This window comes from Acanthaster planci, linkage group LG11 (assembly GCF_054643075.1).
Source record: "Acanthaster planci isolate LZ-2023a linkage group LG11, COTS_SCS, whole genome shotgun sequence".
NCBI classification, from domain to species: Eukaryota; Metazoa; Echinodermata; class Asteroidea; order Valvatida; family Acanthasteridae; genus Acanthaster; species Acanthaster planci.
This window is the reverse complement of record NC_141787.1, coordinates 10,920,897-10,938,847: the sequence shown is the minus strand read 5'-3', so window position 1 is coordinate 10,938,847 and position 17,951 is coordinate 10,920,897. Positions and strand designations below refer to the sequence as shown.

The window sequence follows — 17,951 nt, the reverse complement described above, 5'->3', positions numbered from 1 at the left end:
AGCTGCAGAGGACGGTTGGGCTGTGGTTGTCTGTGCCTCTACAGTGGTAACATCAGCCACAGTTGTTGTCTCAGCAGCTGCAGTAGTTGGCTTTTGTGTGGTAGTCTGTGTGTCTAATGTTGTGACATCGGCCACAGTTGTCTCAACCACTTTTGTTGTCTCCGCACCTGCAGAAGTCAGTTGGGCTGTGGTTGTCTGCGCCTCTACAGTGGTACCATCAGCCACTGTTGTCTCCACCACTAATGTTGTCTCTGCAGCTACAGTAGTCTGTTGCACAGTGGTGGTCTCTATCACTGATGTTGTACTGTCAGCCACAGTTGTCTCCACCACTGTTGTTGTCTCCACAGCTGCAGAGGACGGTTGGTCTGTGGTTGTCTGTGTGTCTAATGTCGTGACATCGGCAACAGTAGTCTCAACCACTTTTGTTGTCTCTGCATCTGCAGAGGTCGGTTGGGCAGTGGTTGTCCGAGCCACAAGAGTCGTAACATCAGAGACAGTTGTCTCCACCACTGTTGTTGTCTCAGCAGCTGCAGAGGACGGTTGGTCTGTGGTTGTCTGTGCCTCTACAGTGGTAACATCAGCCACAGTTGTCTCTACTACTGTTGTTGTCTCAGCAGCTGCAGAGGTCGGTTGGGCAGTGGTTGTCTCAGCCACAAGAGTCGTAACATCAGAGACAGTTGTCTGTACCACAGTTGTTGTCTCTGCAGCTACAGTAGTCTGTTGAGCAGTGGTGGTCTCTATCTCTGATGTCGTACCATCAGCCACAGTTGTCTCCACCGCTGTTGCTGTCTTAGAAGCTGCAGAGGACGGTTGGTCTGTGGTTGTCTGTACCTCTACAGTGGTAACATCAGCCACAGTTGTCTCTACTACTGTTGTTGTCTCAGCAGCTGCAGAGGTCGGTTGGGCAGTGGTTGTCTGAGCCACAAGAGTCGTAACATCAGAGACAGTTGTCTGTACCACGGTTGTTGTCTCTGCAGCTACAGTAGTCTGTTGAGCAGTGGTGGTCTCTTTCTCTAATGTTGTACCGTCAGCCACAGTTGTCTCCACCACTGTTGTTGTCTCAGCAGCTGCAGAGGACGGTTGGTCTGTGGTTGTCTGTGCCTCTACAGTGGTAACACCAGCCACAGTTGTCTCCACCCCTGTTGTTGTCTCAGCAGCTGCAGTAGTTGGTTTCTGTGTGGTAGTCTGTGTGTCTAATGTTGTGACATCGGCCACACTTGTCTCAACCACTTTTGTTGTCTCAGCACCTGCAGAAGTCAGTTGGTCTGTGGTTGTCTGTACCTCTACAGTTGTAACATCAGACACAGTTGTCTCCACCACTGTTGTTGTCTCAGCAGCTTCAGAGGACGGTTGGTCTGTAGTTGTCTGTGCCTCTACAGTGGTAACATCAGCCACAGTTGTCTCCACCAGTGTTGTTGTTTCTGCATCTGCAGAGGTCGGTTGGGCAGTGGTTGTCTGAGCCACAATAGTCGTAACATCAGAGACTATTGTCTGTACCACAGTTGTTGTCTCAGCAGCTGCAGAGGACGGTTGGTCTGTGGTTGTCTGTGCCTCTACAGTGGTAACATCAGCCACAGTTGTCTCTACTACTGTTGTTGTCTCAGCAGCTGCAGAGGTCGGTTGGGCAGTGGTTGTCTGAGCCACAAGAGTCGTAACATCAGAGACAGTTGTCTGTACCACGGTTGTTGTCTCTGCAGCTACAGTAGTCTGTTGAGCAGTGGTGGTCTCTATCTCTGATGTCGTACCATCAGCCACAGTTGTCTCCACCGCTGTTGCTGTCTTAGAAGCTGCAGAGGACGGTTGGTCTGTGGTTGTCTGTACTTCTACAGTGGTAACATCAGCCACAGTTGTCTCTACTACTGTTGTTGTCTCAGCAGCTGCAGAGGTCGGTTGGGCAGTGGTTGTCTGAGCCACAAGAGTCGTAACATCAGAGACAGTTGTCTGTACCACTGTTGTTGTCTCTGCAGCTACAGTAGTCTGTTGAGCAGTGGTGGTCTCTTTCTCTAATGTTGTACTGTCAGCCACAGTTGTCTCCACCACTGTTGTTGTCTCAGCAGCTGCAGAGGACGGTTGGTCTGTGGTTGTCTGTGCCTCTACAGTGGTAACACCAGCCACAGTTGTCTCCACCCCTGTTGTTGTCTCAGCAGCTGCAGTAGTTGGTTTCTGTGTGGTAGTCTGTGTGTCTAATGTTGTGACATCGGCCACACTTGTCTCAACCACTTTTGTTGTCTCAGCACCTGCAGAAGTCAGTTGGTCTGTGGTTGCCTGTACCTCTACAGTTGTAACATCAGACACAGTTGTCTCCACCACTGTTGTTGTCTCAGCAGCTTCAGAGGACGGTTGGTCTGTAGTTGTCTGTGCCTCTACAGTGGTAACATCAGCCACAGTTGTCTCCACCCGTGTTGTTGTTTCTGCATCTGCAGAAGTCGGTTGGGCAGTGGTTGTCTGAGCCACAATAGTCGTAACATCAGAGACTGTTGTCTGTACCACAGTTGTTGTCTCTGCAGCTACAGTAGTCTGTCGAGCAGTGGTGGTCTCTATCTCTGATGTCGTACCGTCAGCCACAGTTGTCTCCACTGCTGTTGTTGTCTTAGAAGCTGCAGAGGATGGTTGGTCTGTGGTTGTCTGTACCTCTACAGTGGTAACATCAGCCACAGTTGTCTCCACCACTAATGTTGTCTCTGCAGCTACAGTGGTCTGTTGGGCGGCTGTGGACTCTATCACTGTTGTTGTGACATCAGCCAGAGTTGTCTCCACCACTGTTGTTGTCTCAGCAGCTGCAGTAGTTGGTTTTTGTGTGGTAGTCTGTGTGTCTAATGTCGTACCATCAGCCACAGTTGTCTCCACCACTGTTGTTATCTCAGCAGCTGCAGAGGACGGTTGGGCTGTGGTTGTCTGAGCCACAAGAGTCGTAACATCAGAGACAGTTGTCTGTACCACATTTGTTGTCTCAGCAGCTGCAGTAGTTGGTTTTTGTGTGGTAGTCTGTGTGTCTAATGTCGTACCATCAGCCACAGTTGTCTCCACCACTGTTGTTGTCTCAGCAGCTCCAGAGGTTCGTTGGGTTGTGGTTGTCTGTGCCTCTACAGAAGTAACATCAGCCACAGTTGTTTCCACCACCAATGTTGTCTCTGCAGCAACAGTGGTCTGTTGGGCGGCGGTGGTCTCTATCTCTGTTGTTGTGACATCAGCCACTGTAGTCTCCACCACTGTTGTTGGCTCAGCAGCTGCAGAGGACGGTTGGGCTGTGGTTGTCTGTGCCTCTACAGTGGTAACATCAGCCACAGTTGTTGTCTCAGCAGCTGCAGTAGTTGGCTTTTGTGTGGTAGTCTGTGTGTCTAATGTTGTGACATCTGCCACAGTTGTCTCGACCACTGTTGTCTCAGCACCTGCAGAAGTCAGTTGGGCTGTGGTTGTCTGCGCCTCTACAGTGGTACCATCAGCCACTGTGGTCTCCACCACTAATGTTGTCTCTGCAGCTACAGTAGTCTGTTGCACAGTGGTGGTCTCTATCTCTGATGTCGTACTGTCAGCCACAGTTGTCTCCACCACTGATGTTGTCTCCGCAGCTGCAGAGGACGGTTGGTCTGTGGTTGTCTGTGTGTCTAATGTCGTGACATCCGCAACAGTAGTCTCAACCACTTTTGTTGTCTCTGCATCTGCAGAGGTCGGTTGGGCAGTGGTTGTCTGAGCAACAAGAGTCGTAACATCAGAGACAGTTGTCTCCACCACTGTTGTTGTCTCAGCAGCTGCAGAGGACGGTTGGTCTGTGGTTGTCTGTGCCTCTACAGTGGTAACATCAGCCACAGTTGTATCCACCCCTGTTGTTGTCTCAGCAGCTGCAGTAGTTGGTTTTTTAGTGGTAGTCTGTGTGTCTAATGTTGTGACATCAGCCACAGTTGTCTCATCTGCCACAGTTGTCTCAACCACTGTTGTTGTCTCAGCACCTGCAGAAGTCAGTTGGTCTGTGGTTGTCTCTGCCTCTACAGTGGTAACATCAGCCACAGTTGTCTCCAATCCTGTTGTTGTCTCAGCAGCTGCAGTGGTTGGTTTCTGTGTGGTAGTCTGTGTGTCTAATGTTGTGACATCGGCCACAGTTGTCTCAACCACTTTTGTTGTCTCCGCACCTGCAGAAGTCAGTTGGGCTGTGGTTGTCTGCGCCTCTACAGTGGTACCATCAGCCACTGTTGTCTCCACCACTAATGTTGTCTCTGCAGCTACAGTAGTCTGTTGCACAGTGGTGGTCTCTATCTCTGATGTTGTACTGTCAGCCACAGTTGTCTCCACCACTGTTGTTGTCTCCGCAGCTGCAGAGGACGGTTGGTCTGTGGTTGTCTGTGTGTCTAATGTCGTGACATCGGCAACAGTAGTCTCAACCACTTTTGTTGTCTCTGCATCTGCAGAGGTCGGTTGGGCAGTGGTTGTCCGAGCCACAAGAGTCGTAACATCAGAGACAGTTGTCTCCACCACTGTTGTTGTCTCAGCAGCTGCAGAGGACGGTTGGTCTGTGGTTGTCTGTGCCTCTACAGTGGTAACATCAGCCACAGTTGTCTCTACTACTGTTGTTGTCTCAGCAGCTGCAGAGGTCGGTTGGGCAGTGGTTGTCTGAGCCACAAGAGTCGTAACATCAGAGACAGTTGTCTGTACCACAGTTGTTGTCTCTGCAGCTACAGTAGTCTGTTGAGCAGTGGTGGTCTCTTTCTCTAATGTTGTACCGTCAGCCACAGTTGTCTCCACCACTGTTGTTGTCTCAGCAGCTGCAGAGGACGGTTGGTCTGTGGTTGTCTGTGCCTCTACAGTGGTAACACCAGCCACAGTTGTCTCCACCCCTGTTGTTGTCTCAGCAGCTGCAGTAGTTGGTTTCTGTGTGGTAGTCTGTGTGTCTAATGTTGTAACATCGGCCACACTTGTCTCAACCACTTTTGTTGTCTCAGCACCTGCAGAAGTCAGTTGGTCTGTGGTTGTCTGTACCTCTACAGTTGTAACATCAGACACAGTTGTCTCCACCACTGTTGTTGTCTCAGCAGCTTCAGAGGACGGTTGGTCTGTAGTTGTCTGTGCCTCTACAGTGGTAACATCAGCCACAGTTGTCTCCACCCGTGTTGTTGTTTCTGCATCTGCAGAGGTCGGTTGGGCAGTGGTTGTCTGAGCCACAATAGTCGTAACATCAGAGACTGTTGTCTGTACCACAGTTGTTGTCTCAGCAGCTGCAGAGGACGGTTGGTCTGTGGTTGTCTGTGCCTCTACAGTGGTAACATCAGCCACAGTTGTCTCTACTACTGTTGTTGTCTCAGCAGCTGCAGAGGTCGGTTGGGCAGTGGTTGTCTGAGCCACAAGAGTCGTAACATCAGAGACAGTTGTCTGTACCACGGTTGTTGTCTCTGCAGCTACAGTAGTCTGTTGAGCAGTGGTGGTCTCTATCTCTGATGTCGTACCATCAGCCACAGTTGTCTCCACCGCTGTTGCTGTCTTAGAAGCTGCAGAGGACGGTTGGTCTGTGGTTGTCTGTACTTCTACAGTGGTAACATCAGCCACGGTTGTCTCTACTACTGTTGTTGTCTCAGCAGCTGCAGAGGTCGGTTGGGCAGTGGTTGTCTGAGCCACAAGAGTCGTAACATCAGAGACAGTTGTCTGTACCACTGTTGTTGTCTCTGCAGCTACAGTAGTCTGTTGAGCAGTGGTGGTCTCTTTCTCTAATGTTGTACCGTCAGCCACAGTTGTCTCCACCACTGTTGTTGTCTCAGCAGCTGCAGAGGACGGTTGGTCTGTGGTTGTCTGTGCCTCTACAGTGGTAACACCAGCCACAGTTGTCTCCACCCCTGTTGTTGTCTCAGCAGCTGCAGTAGTTGGTTTCTGTGTGGTAGTCTGTGTGTCTAATGTTGTGACATCGGCCACACTTGTCTCAACCACTTTTGTTGTCTCAGCACCTGCAGAAGTCAGTTGGTCTGTGGTTGCCTGTACCTCTACAGTTGTAACATCAGACACAGTTGTCTCCACCACTGTTGTTGTCTCAGCAGCTTCAGAGGACGGTTGGTCTGTAGTTGTCTGTGCCTCTACAGTGGTAACATCAGCCACAGTTGTCTCCACCCGTGTTGTTGTTTCTGCATCTGCAGAAGTCGGTTGGGCAGTGGTTGTCTGAGCCACAATAGTCGTAACATCAGAGACTGTTGTCTGTACCACAGTTGTTGTCTCTGCAGCTACAGTAGTCTGTCGAGCAGTGGTGGTCTCTATCTCTGATGTCGTACCGTCAGCCACAGTTGTCTCCACTGCTGTTGTTGTCTTAGAAGCTGCAGAGGATGGTTGGTCTGTGGTTGTCTGTACCTCTACAGTGGTAACATCAGCCACAGTTGTCTCCACCACTAATGTTGTCTCTGCAGCTACAGTGGTCTGTTGGGCGGCTGTGGACTCTATCACTGTTGTTGTGACATCAGCCAGAGTTGTCTCCACCACTGTTGTTGTCTCAGCAGCTGCAGTAGTTGGTTTTTGTGTGGTAGTCTGTGTGTCTAATGTCGTACCATCAGCCACAGTTGTCTCCACCACTGTTGTTATCTCAGCAGCTGCAGAGGACGGTTGGGCTGTGGTTGTCTGAGCCACAAGAGTCGTAACATCAGAGACAGTTGTCTGTACCACATTTGTTGTCTCAGCAGCTGCAGTAGTTGGTTTTTGTGTGGTAGTCTGTGTGTCTAATGTCGTACCATCAGCCACAGTTGTCTCCACCACTGTTGTTGTCTCAGCAGCTCCAGAGGTTCGTTGGGTTGTGGTTGTCTGTGCCTCTACAGAAGTAACATCAGCCACAGTTGTTTCCACCACCAATGTTGTCTCTGCAGCAACAGTGGTCTGTTGGGCGGCGGTGGTCTCTATCTCTGTTGTTGTGACATCAGCCACTGTAGTCTCCACCACTGTTGTTGTCTCAGCAGCTGCAGAGGACGGTTGGGCTGTGGTTGTCTGTGCCTCTACAGTGGTAACATCAGCCACAGTTGTTGTCTCAGCAGCTGCAGTAGTTGGCTTTTGTGTGGTAGTCTGTGTGTCTAATGTTGTGACATCTGCCACAGTTGTCTCGACCACTGTTGTTGTCTCAGCACCTGCAGAAGTCAGTTGGGCTGTGGTTGTCTGCGCCTCTACAGTGGTACCATCAGCCACTGTGGTCTCCACCACTAATGTTGTCTCTGCAGCTACAGTAGTCTGTTGCACAGTGGTGGTCTCTATCTCTGATGTCGTACTGTCAGCCACAGTTGTCTCCACCACTGATGTTGTCTCCGCAGCTGCAGAGGACGGTTGGTCTGTGGTTGTCTGTGTGTCTAATGTCGTGACATCCGCAACAGTAGTCTCAACCACTTTTGTTGTCTCTGCATCTGCAGAGGTCGGTTGGGCAGTGGTTGTCTGAGCAACAAGAGTCGTAACATCAGAGACAGTTGTCTCCACCACTGTTGTTGTCTCAGCAGCTGCAGAGGACGGTTGGTCTGTGGTTGTCTGTGCCTCTACAGTGGTAACATCAGCCACAGTTGTATCCACCCCTGTTGTTGTCTCAGCAGCTGCAGTAGTTGGTTTTTTAGTGGTAGTCTGTGTGTCTAATGTTGTGACATCAGCCACAGTTGTCTCATCTGCCACAGTTGTCTCAACCACTGTTGTTGTCTCAGCACCTGCAGAAGTCAGTTGGTCTGTGGTTGTCTCTGCCTCTACAGTGGTAACATCAGCCACAGTTGTCTCCAATCCTGTTGTTGTCTCAGCAGCTGCAGTGGTTGGTTTCTGTGTGGTAGTCTGTGTGTCTAATGTTGTGACATCGGCCACAGTTGTCTCAACCACTTTTGTTGTCTCCGCACCTGCAGAAGTCAGTTGGGCTGTGGTTGTCTGCGCCTCTACAGTGGTACCATCAGCCACTGTTGTCTCCACCACTAATGTTGTCTCTGCAGCTACAGTAGTCTGTTGCACAGTGGTGGTCTCTATCTCTGATGTTGTACTGTCAGCCACAGTTGTCTCCACCACTGTTGTTGTCTCCGCAGCTGCAGAGGACGGTTGGTCTGTGGTTGTCTGTGTGTCTAATGTCGTGACATCGGCAACAGTAGTCTCAACCACTTTTGTTGTCTCTGCATCTGCAGAGGTCGGTTGGGCAGTGGTTGTCCGAGCCACAAGAGTCGTAACATCAGAGACAGTTGTCTCCACCACTGTTGTTGTCTCAGCAGCTGCAGAGGACGGTTGGTCTGTGGTTGTCTGTGCCTCTACAGTGGTAACATCAGCCACAGTTGTCTCTACTACTGTTGTTGTCTCAGCAGCTGCAGAGGTCGGTTGGGCAGTGGTTGTCTGAGCCACAAGAGTCGTAACATCAGAGACAGTTGTCTGTACCACAGTTGTTGTCTCTGCAGCTACAGTAGTCTGTTGAGCAGTGGTGGTCTCTTTCTCTAATGTTGTACCGTCAGCCACAGTTGTCTCCACCACTGTTGTTGTCTCAGCAGCTGCAGAGGACGGTTGGTCTGTGGTTGTCTGTGCCTCTACAGTGGTAACACCAGCCACAGTTGTCTCCACCCCTGTTGTTGTCTCAGCAGCTGCAGTAGTTGGTTTCTGTGTGGTAGTCTGTGTGTCTAATGTTGTAACATCGGCCACACTTGTCTCAACCACTTTTGTTGTCTCAGCACCTGCAGAAGTCAGTTGGTCTGTGGTTGTCTGTACCTCTACAGTTGTAACATCAGACACAGTTGTCTCCACCACTGTTGTTGTCTCAGCAGCTTCAGAGGACGGTTGGTCTGTAGTTGTCTGTGCCTCTACAGTGGTAACATCAGCCACAGTTGTCTCCACCCGTGTTGTTGTTTCTGCATCTGCAGAGGTCGGTTGGGCAGTGGTTGTCTGAGCCACAATAGTCGTAACATCAGAGACTGTTGTCTGTACCACAGTTGTTGTCTCAGCAGCTGCAGAGGACGGTTGGTCTGTGGTTGTCTGTGCCTCTACAGTGGTAACATCAGCCACAGTTGTCTCTACTACTGTTGTTGTCTCAGCAGCTGCAGAGGTCGGTTGGGCAGTGGTTGTCTGAGCCACAAGAGTCGTAACATCAGAGACAGTTGTCTGTACCACGGTTGTTGTCTCTGCAGCTACAGTAGTCTGTTGAGCAGTGGTGGTCTCTATCTCTGATGTCGTACCATCAGCCACAGTTGTCTCCACCGCTGTTGCTGTCTTAGAAGCTGCAGAGGACGGTTGGTCTGTGGTTGTCTGTACTTCTACAGTGGTAACATCAGCCACGGTTGTCTCTACTACTGTTGTTGTCTCAGCAGCTGCAGAGGTCGGTTGGGCAGTGGTTGTCTGAGCCACAAGAGTCGTAACATCAGAGACAGTTGTCTGTACCACTGTTGTTGTCTCTGCAGCTACAGTAGTCTGTTGAGCAGTGGTGGTCTCTTTCTCTAATGTTGTACCGTCAGCCACAGTTGTCTCCACCACTGTTGTTGTCTCAGCAGCTGCAGAGGACGGTTGGTCTGTGGTTGTCTGTGCCTCTACAGTGGTAACACCAGCCACAGTTGTCTCCACCCCTGTTGTTGTCTCAGCAGCTGCAGTAGTTGGTTTCTGTGTGGTAGTCTGTGTGTCTAATGTTGTGACATCGGCCACACTTGTCTCAACCACTTTTGTTGTCTCAGCACCTGCAGAAGTCAGTTGGTCTGTGGTTGCCTGTACCTCTACAGTTGTAACATCAGACACAGTTGTCTCCACCACTGTTGTTGTCTCAGCAGCTTCAGAGGACGGTTGGTCTGTAGTTGTCTGTGCCTCTACAGTGGTAACATCAGCCACAGTTGTCTCCACCCGTGTTGTTGTTTCTGCATCTGCAGAAGTCGGTTGGGCAGTGGTTGTCTGAGCCACAATAGTCGTAACATCAGAGACTGTTGTCTGTACCACAGTTGTTGTCTCTGCAGCTACAGTAGTCTGTCGAGCAGTGGTGGTCTCTATCTCTGATGTCGTACCGTCAGCCACAGTTGTCTCCACTGCTGTTGTTGTCTTAGAAGCTGCAGAGGACGGTTGGTCTGTGGTTGTCTGTACCTCTACAGTGGTAACATCAGCCACAGTTGTCTCCACCACTAATGTTGTCTCTGCAGCTACAGTGGTCTGTTGGGCGGCTGTGGACTCTATCACTGTTGTTGTGACATCAGCCAGAGTTGTCTCCACCACTGTTGTTGTCTCAGCAGCTGCAGTAGTTGGTTTTTGTGTGGTAGTCTGTGTGTCTAATGTCGTACCATCAGCCACAGTTGTCTCCACCACTGTTGTTATCTCAGCAGCTGCAGAGGACGGTTGGGCTGTGGTTGTCTGAGCCACAAGAGTCGTAACATCAGAGACAGTTGTCTGTACCACATTTGTTGTCTCAGCAGCTGCAGTAGTTGGTTTTTGTGTGGTAGTCTGTGTGTCTAATGTCGTACCATCAGCCACAGTTGTCTCCACCACTGTTGTTGTCTCAGCAGCTCCAGAGGTTCGTTGGGTTGTGGTTGTCTGTGCCTCTACAGAAGTAACATCAGCCACAGTTGTTTCCACCACCAATGTTGTCTCTGCAGCAACAGTGGTCTGTTGGGCGGCGGTGGTCTCTATCTCTGTTGTTGTGACATCAGCCACTGTAGTCTCCACCACTGTTGTTGTCTCAGCAGCTGCAGAGGACGGTTGGGCTGTGGTTGTCTGTGCCTCTACAGTGGTAACATCAGCCACAGTTGTTGTCTCAGCAGCTGCAGTAGTTGGCTTTTGTGTGGTAGTCTGTGTGTCTAATGTTGTGACATCTGCCACAGTTGTCTCGACCACTGTTGTTGTCTCAGCACCTGCAGAAGTCAGTTGGGCTGTGGTTGTCTGCGCCTCTACAGTGGTACCATCAGCCACTGTGGTCTCCACCACTAATGTTGTCTCTGCAGCTACAGTAGTCTGTTGCACAGTGGTGGTCTCTATCTCTGATGTCGTACTGTCAGCCACAGTTGTCTCCACCACTGATGTTGTCTCCGCAGCTGCAGAGGACGGTTGGTCTGTGGTTGTCTGTGTGTCTAATGTCGTGACATCCGCAACAGTAGTCTCAACCACTTTTGTTGTCTCTGCATCTGCAGAGGTCGGTTGGGCAGTGGTTGTCTGAGCAACAAGAGTCGTAACATCAGAGACAGTTGTCTCCACCACTGTTGTTGTCTCAGCAGCTGCAGAGGACGGTTGGTCTGTGGTTGTCTGTGCCTCTACAGTGGTAACATCAGCCACAGTTGTATCCACCCCTGTTGTTGTCTCAGCAGCTGCAGTAGTTGGTTTTTTAGTGGTAGTCTGTGTGTCTAATGTTGTGACATTAGCCACAGTTGTCTCATCTGCCACAGTTGTCTCAACCACTGTTGTTGTCTCAGCACCTGCAGAAGTCAGTTGGTCTGTGGTTGTCTCTGCCTCTACAGTGGTAACATCAGCCACAGTTGTCTCCAATCCTGTTGTTGTCTCAGCAGCTGCAGTGGTTGGTTTCTGTGTGGTAGTCTGTGTGTCTAATGTTGTGACATCGGCCACAGTAGTCTCAACCACTTTTGTTGTCTCCGCACCTGCAGAAGTCAGTTGGGCTGTGGTTGTCTGCGCCTCTACAGTGGTACCATCAGCCACTGTTGTCTCCACCACTAATGTTGTCTCTGCAGCTACAGTAGTCTGTTGCACAGTGGTGGTCTCTATCTCTGATGTTGTACTGTCAGCCACAGTTGTCTCCACCACTGTTGTTGTCTCCGCAGCTGCAGAGGACGGTTGGTCTGTGGTTGTCTGTGTGTCTAATGTCGTGACATCGGCAACAGTAGTCTCAACCACTTTTGTTGTCTCTGCATCTGCAGAGGTCGGTTGGGCAGTGGTTGTCCGAGCCACAAGAGTCGTAACATCAGAGACAGTTGTCTCCACCACTGTTGTTGTCTCAGCAGCTGCAGAGGACGGTTGGTCTGTGGTTGTCTGTGCCTCTACAGTGGTAACATCAGCCACAGTTGTCTCTACTACTGTTGTTGTCTCAGCAGCTGCAGAGGTCGGTTGGGCAGTGGTTGTCTGAGCCACAAGAGTCGTAACATCAGAGACAGTTGTCTGTACCACAGTTGTTGTCTCTGCAGCTACAGTAGTCTGTTGAGCAGTGGTGGTCTCTTTCTCTAATGTTGTACCGTCAGCCACAGTTGTCTCCACCACTGTTGTTGTCTCAGCAGCTGCAGAGGACGGTTGGTCTGTGGTTGTCTGTGCCTCTACAGTGGTAACACCAGCCACAGTTGTCTCCACCCCTGTTGTTGTCTCAGCAGCTGCAGTAGTTGGTTTCTGTGTGGTAGTCTGTGTGTCTAATGTTGTAACATCGGCCACACTTGTCTCAACCACTTTTGTTGTCTCAGCACCTGCAGAAGTCAGTTGGTCTGTGGTTGTCTGTACCTCTACAGTTGTAACATCAGACACAGTTGTCTCCACCACTGTTGTTGTCTCAGCAGCTTCAGAGGACGGTTGGTCTGTAGTTGTCTGTGCCTCTACAGTGGTAACATCAGCCACAGTTGTCTCCACCCGTGTTGTTGTTTCTGCATCTGCAGAGGTCGGTTGGGCAGTGGTTGTCTGAGCCACAATAGTCGTAACATCAGAGACTGTTGTCTGTACCACAGTTGTTGTCTCAGCAGCTGCAGAGGACGGTTGGTCTGTGGTTGTCTGTACCTCTACAGTGGTAACATCAGCCACGGTTGTCTCTACTACTGTTGTTGTCTCAGCAGCTGCAGAGGTCGGTTGGGCAGTGGTTGTCTGAGCCACAAGAGTCGTAACATCAGAGACAGTTGTCTGTACCACTGTTGTTGTCTCTGCAGCTACAGTAGTCTGTTGAGCAGTGGTGGTCTCTTTCTCTAATGTTGTACCGTCAGCCACAGTTGTCTCCACCACTGTTGTTGTCTCAGCAGCTGCAGAGGACGGTTGGTCTGTGGTTGTCTGTGCCTCTACAGTGGTAACACCAGCCACAGTTGTCTCCACCCCTGTTGTTGTCTCAGCAGCTGCAGTAGTTGGTTTCTGTGTGGTAGTCTGTGTGTCTAATGTTGTGACATCGGCCACACTTGTCTCAACCACTTTTGTTGTCTCAGCACCTGCAGAAGTCAGTTGGTCTGTGGTTGTCTGTACCTCTACAGTTGTAACATCAGACACAGTTGTCTCCACCACTGTTGTTGTCTCAGCAGCTTCAGAGGACGGTTGGTCTGTAGTTGTCTGTGCCTCTACAGTGGTAACATCAGCCACAGTTGTCTCCACCCGTGTTGTTGTTTCTGCATCTGCAGAGGTCGGTTGGGCAGTGGTTGTCTGAGCCACAATAGTCGTAACATCAGAGACTGTTGTCTGTACCACAGTTGTTGTCTCAGCAGCTGCAGAGGACGGTTGGTCTGTGGTTGTCTGTACCTCTACAGTGGTAACATCAGCCACGGTTGTCTCTACTACTGTTGTTGTCTCAGCAGCTGCAGAGGTCGGTTGGGCAGTGGTTGTCTGAGCCACAAGAGTCGTAACATCAGAGACAGTTGTCTGTACCACTGTTGTTGTCTCTGCAGCTACAGTAGTCTGTTGAGCAGTGGTGGTCTCTTTCTCTAATGTTGTACCGTCAGCCACAGTTGTCTCCACCACTGTTGTTGTCTCAGCAGCTGCAGAGGACGGTTGGTCTGTGGTTGTCTGTGCCTCTACAGTGGTAACACCAGCCACAGTTGTCTCCACCCCTGTTGTTGTCTCAGCAGCTGCAGTAGTTGGTTTCTGTGTGGTAGTCTGTGTGTCTAATGTTGTGACATCGGCCACACTTGTCTCAACCACTTTTGTTGTCTCAGCACCTGCAGAAGTCAGTTGGTCTGTGGTTGCCTGTACCTCTACAGTTGTAACATCAGACACAGTTGTCTCCACCACTGTTGTTGTCTCAGCAGCTTCAGAGGACGGTTGGTCTGTAGTTGTCTGTGCCTCTACAGTGGTAACATCAGCCACAGTTGTCTCCACCCGTGTTGTTGTTTCTGCATCTGCAGAGGTCGGTTGGGCAGTGGTTGTCTGAGCCACAATAGTCGTAACATCAGAGACTGTTGTCTGTACCACAGTTGTTGTCTCTGCAGCTACAGTAGTCTGTCGAGCAGTGGTGGTCTCTATCTCTGATGTCGTACCGTCAGCCACAGTTGTCTCCACTGCTGTTGTTGTCTTAGAAGCTGCAGAGGACGGTTGGTCTGTGGTTGTCTGTACCTCTACAGTGGTAACATCAGCCACAGTTGTCTCCACCACTAATGTTGTCTCTGCAGCTACAGTGGTCTGTTGGGCGGCTGTGGACTCTATCACTGTTGTTGTGACATCAGCCAGAGTTGTCTCCACCACTGTTGTTGTCTCAGCAGCTGCAGTAGTTGGTTTTTGTGTGGTAGTCTGTGTGTCTAATGTCGTACCATCAGCCACAGTTGTCTCCACCACTGTTGTTATCTCAGCAGCTGCAGAGGACGGTTGGGCTGTGGTTGTCTGAGCCACAAGAGTCGTAACATCAGAGACAGTTGTCTGTACCACATTTGTTGTCTCAGCAGCTGCAGTAGTTGGTTTTTGTGTGGTAGTCTGTGTGTCTAATGTCGTACCATCAGCCACAGTTGTCTCCACCACTGTTGTTGTCTCAGCAGCTCCAGAGGTTCGTTGGGTTGTGGTTGTCTGTGCCTCTACAGAAGTAACATCAGCCACAGTTGTTTCCACCACCAATGTTGTCTCTGCAGCAACAGTGGTCTGTTGGGCGGCGGTGGTCTCTATCTCTGTTGTTGTGACATCAGCCACTGTAGTCTCCACCACTGTTGTTGTCTCAGCAGCTGCAGAGGACAGTTGGGCTGTGGTTGTCTGTGCCTCTACAGTGGTAACATTAGCCACAGTTGTTGTCTCAGCAGCTGCAGTAGTTGGCTTTTGTGTGGTAGTCTGTGTGTCTAATGTTGTGACATCTGCCACAGTTGTCTCGACCACTGTTGTTGTCTCAGCACCTGCAGAAGTCAGTTGGGCTGTGGTTGTCTGCGCCTCTACAGTGGTACCATCAGCCACTGTGGTCTCCACCACTAATGTTGTCTCTGCAGCTACAGTAGTCTGTTGCACAGTGGTGGTCTCTATCTCTGATGTCGTACTGTCAGCCACAGTTGTCTCCACCACTGATGTTGTCTCCGCAGCTGCAGAGGACGGTTGGTCTGTGGTTGTCTGTGTGTCTAATGTCGTGACATCCGCAACAGTAGTCTCAACCACTTTTGTTGTCTCTGCATCTGCAGAGGTCGGTTGGGCAGTGGTTGTCTGAGCAACAAGAGTCGTAACATCAGAGACAGTTGTCTCCACCACTGTTGTTGTCTCAGCAGCTGCAGAGGACGGTTGGTCTGTGGTTGTCTGTGCCTCTACAGTGGTAACATCAGCCACAGTTGTATCCACCCCTGTTGTCCCAGCAGCTGCAATAGTTGGTTCAGCTTTGGTTGTCTGTTTCTCTGTAGTGAAAAAATCAGCCACAGTTGTCTCCACTACAGTTGTTGTATCTGCAGCTGCAGTGGTCTGTTGGGCTGTGGTTGTTAGTATGCCCGTAATAGTCACATCAGCAATAGTCGTCTCTAAAACTCCCGATTTCTCAACAGTAGCAGTGGTGATACTTGATGTGATCTCTGTTGTTTTGGTTAAATCGCCATTTGTCCTGGCAGCAGTGTTTGTTCCATCTACTGTAGTTATTTTATTGCTTTGAGTTGTGTGTAAGGTGCCACTTGTGCTATATACCGAACCTGTTGCTGCAGGATTTGAATCAGTTGTGTACTGTGCCACTGTTGTGGCAGGTACTGTTGTTACCTGCAGTGTTGAAGCTCCCGTTGTGGCTTGTAAATGTGTTGTTTGGTTTCTTGAAGAGGTAATCTCTTGTGAAGTACTGGCTTCTGTAGTAATTTCATCTGTGTATAAAAAAACACAAATTGTAACATAATTAAGTACCATTATTGTGTTTCCTGACTTCATTCTATTGTGGCCATTTAAAATACTTGTTACAAAAATGCACATTCTCTTAACTTACCAAGAAGAGAAATAAGTTGGATAAAAAAACTATTACATTTTCAAGAGGTTGTTTGCATGAGCAGGCATCATAAACAAAGATATTAGTAAAAATAACTTCCGCAGGTGAAGGCCAAAACCAAGTAGCTGGATTAGCATTATACGTTTGATGCTAAAAGAAAAATTGAATATTAAAACATTTCAAAGAAAGGAAGTATTTGTAAAACTGGGTTTTGCCATATACCAGGATAAGGCAAACCAAAAATGAAGCAATTAAACCTTAGTCAGCAAGAAAAATAGATCAAAGAGTGGATTTTATTTTCTTCTGCATGTACGATGGTTGAGAAACAAAAATGTGGTGGGTGACAGTGAAGTTGGCCCACTTTGATTTTTCATCTTAAAATTAGAGTTGCATTTTGGCTAACCTTGGAAAGTAAAAAGTCTTGGAAGTTCCATTATAAAAATTGGTGACACTAAATGGCCAATTTTTTTCAAAAGATGTTTGAGAGCTGAAAGCAGCCAGAGAGAGAACCCAGTTTCTTCACAAGGCTGTTCGGCTCCTGGTATATAGTAATTATTTTTCTCTTATTGTCCATGTACGAATGTAGATTAAAAGGCAAAATCTGTCTATATTGATACATTTTGAACCCAAAGCTGAACATAATGGAGAAGGGGATACTGGATTTGTAAGTAGTCCCTTTTGATACACGTGTAAAACTCGTTTTGATTGGTTACAAGAGGATCATTTGGGTGAGTTTCCCCAAGTGGAACATTTGTGCAGAGGGTGTCAAGTACCATCCGTATATGTGTGGAATTCTTATTGAGTACCATTGGTGAATAAGCACAACATTCGAATCATTACACAATCTGTCAATCCTAATGCATTATTTGCCAATAGTTCCATCATAGCAAAGCAATAGCCCTTTTATGAAAATGTTTAACCCTGAGACCTGCCTGAGACCTCCCTGAGACCTGTCAATGGAAGTGAATAGGCCTACAGGCCTATTTCAATATTTTCAATCCCCAATTTCACTTTTTAGAATATTTATTGCTTTCAGAGGCCTAAAAGGTCACTGCAGGGAAAATAGTGGTGTGCAGAAGTGGGTATAATGCTTTGTTCATTTAGGCTCAAATCGTTTCACAGTTTTATTGCTTAGCTGGAGAAAAGACTACTGCAATTTTACGTGTACTTAGAACTTTAATTTAGTGATTAAAATTAACTGCATTTGGTCGCAAAAATAACACTCTATTTCAGGGTCCTTTCTGTCACATTTTGGTTAAAGGGACGCGGAATGATTTTTTTTTATGTGGTTGCGGGAGCGGACTCGCCAGATGAGTCCCTATCATTTCTCAGGGTTGCAGAGCCCCAAGTCCATCCTAAAGGTACATAAATGCCTCAGTGGTTGTCCCCTAGTCTCTACCGCTCTTAAAAACCACCAAAAGTACATCACAGTACCATGGGAGGGCCGTTTTCCCAGGCTATCCCGATTTGAGGGGTGGGGCTCGCCACACACCAGCCAAGCCACACCACCATCACAACACCCCCCCAGCCAAAATAACACTTCAAAGACAGCCCAAAGAGGCCTCTGAAAAGTTCAAGACAGCTGTCACTGATAAGAAACATTCCACTGTCTGCCCCAGGCACTGTTTTGTAAATAATCTATTAGATTATACATAAGGGGCCACTTAGCACACAGTCTTATGGGAGTTGGCTGGAGGCTGGCTGGATTTTTTTATTTTTTTCTGGCTAAGGGGGGGCCCTGGCTGTAAAGTGACTAAACCAGCTTTTTTAGCGTGTACAGGGGTAGGATATGATAAATAGTCGTTGCATTTGGACGAAAAAAATTTTTTACACGTTAATTAGCTCAAGTGGCCTCTCCAAAAGAGGCCACTCCCTCTACGCACCTGTAGGCCTAAAGTGTGGCTGAACATACTGAGCTGCTTAAATGTGACGTGGTTTCACAGTCACAGCATGGAGCTAGCTCCATGGTCAGTGCCAGTAATAA

The 17,951-nt window shown here is 49.1% G+C and overlaps 1 protein-coding gene across 1 annotated transcript in view; it reads right to left on the bottom strand.

Moving 5' to 3' along the window:
• LOC110984815 (uncharacterized) overlaps window positions 1–17,951 on the bottom strand; it is a 339,182-nt gene that overhangs the window by 310,783 nt on the left and 10,448 nt on the right. The window contains exon 2 of the mRNA XM_087143523.1: window positions 11,497–15,848. Coding sequence (XP_086999649.1) covers window positions 11,497–15,848 — 4,352 coding nt within the window. The remainder of the gene's footprint in view (window positions 1–11,496; window positions 15,849–17,951) is intronic.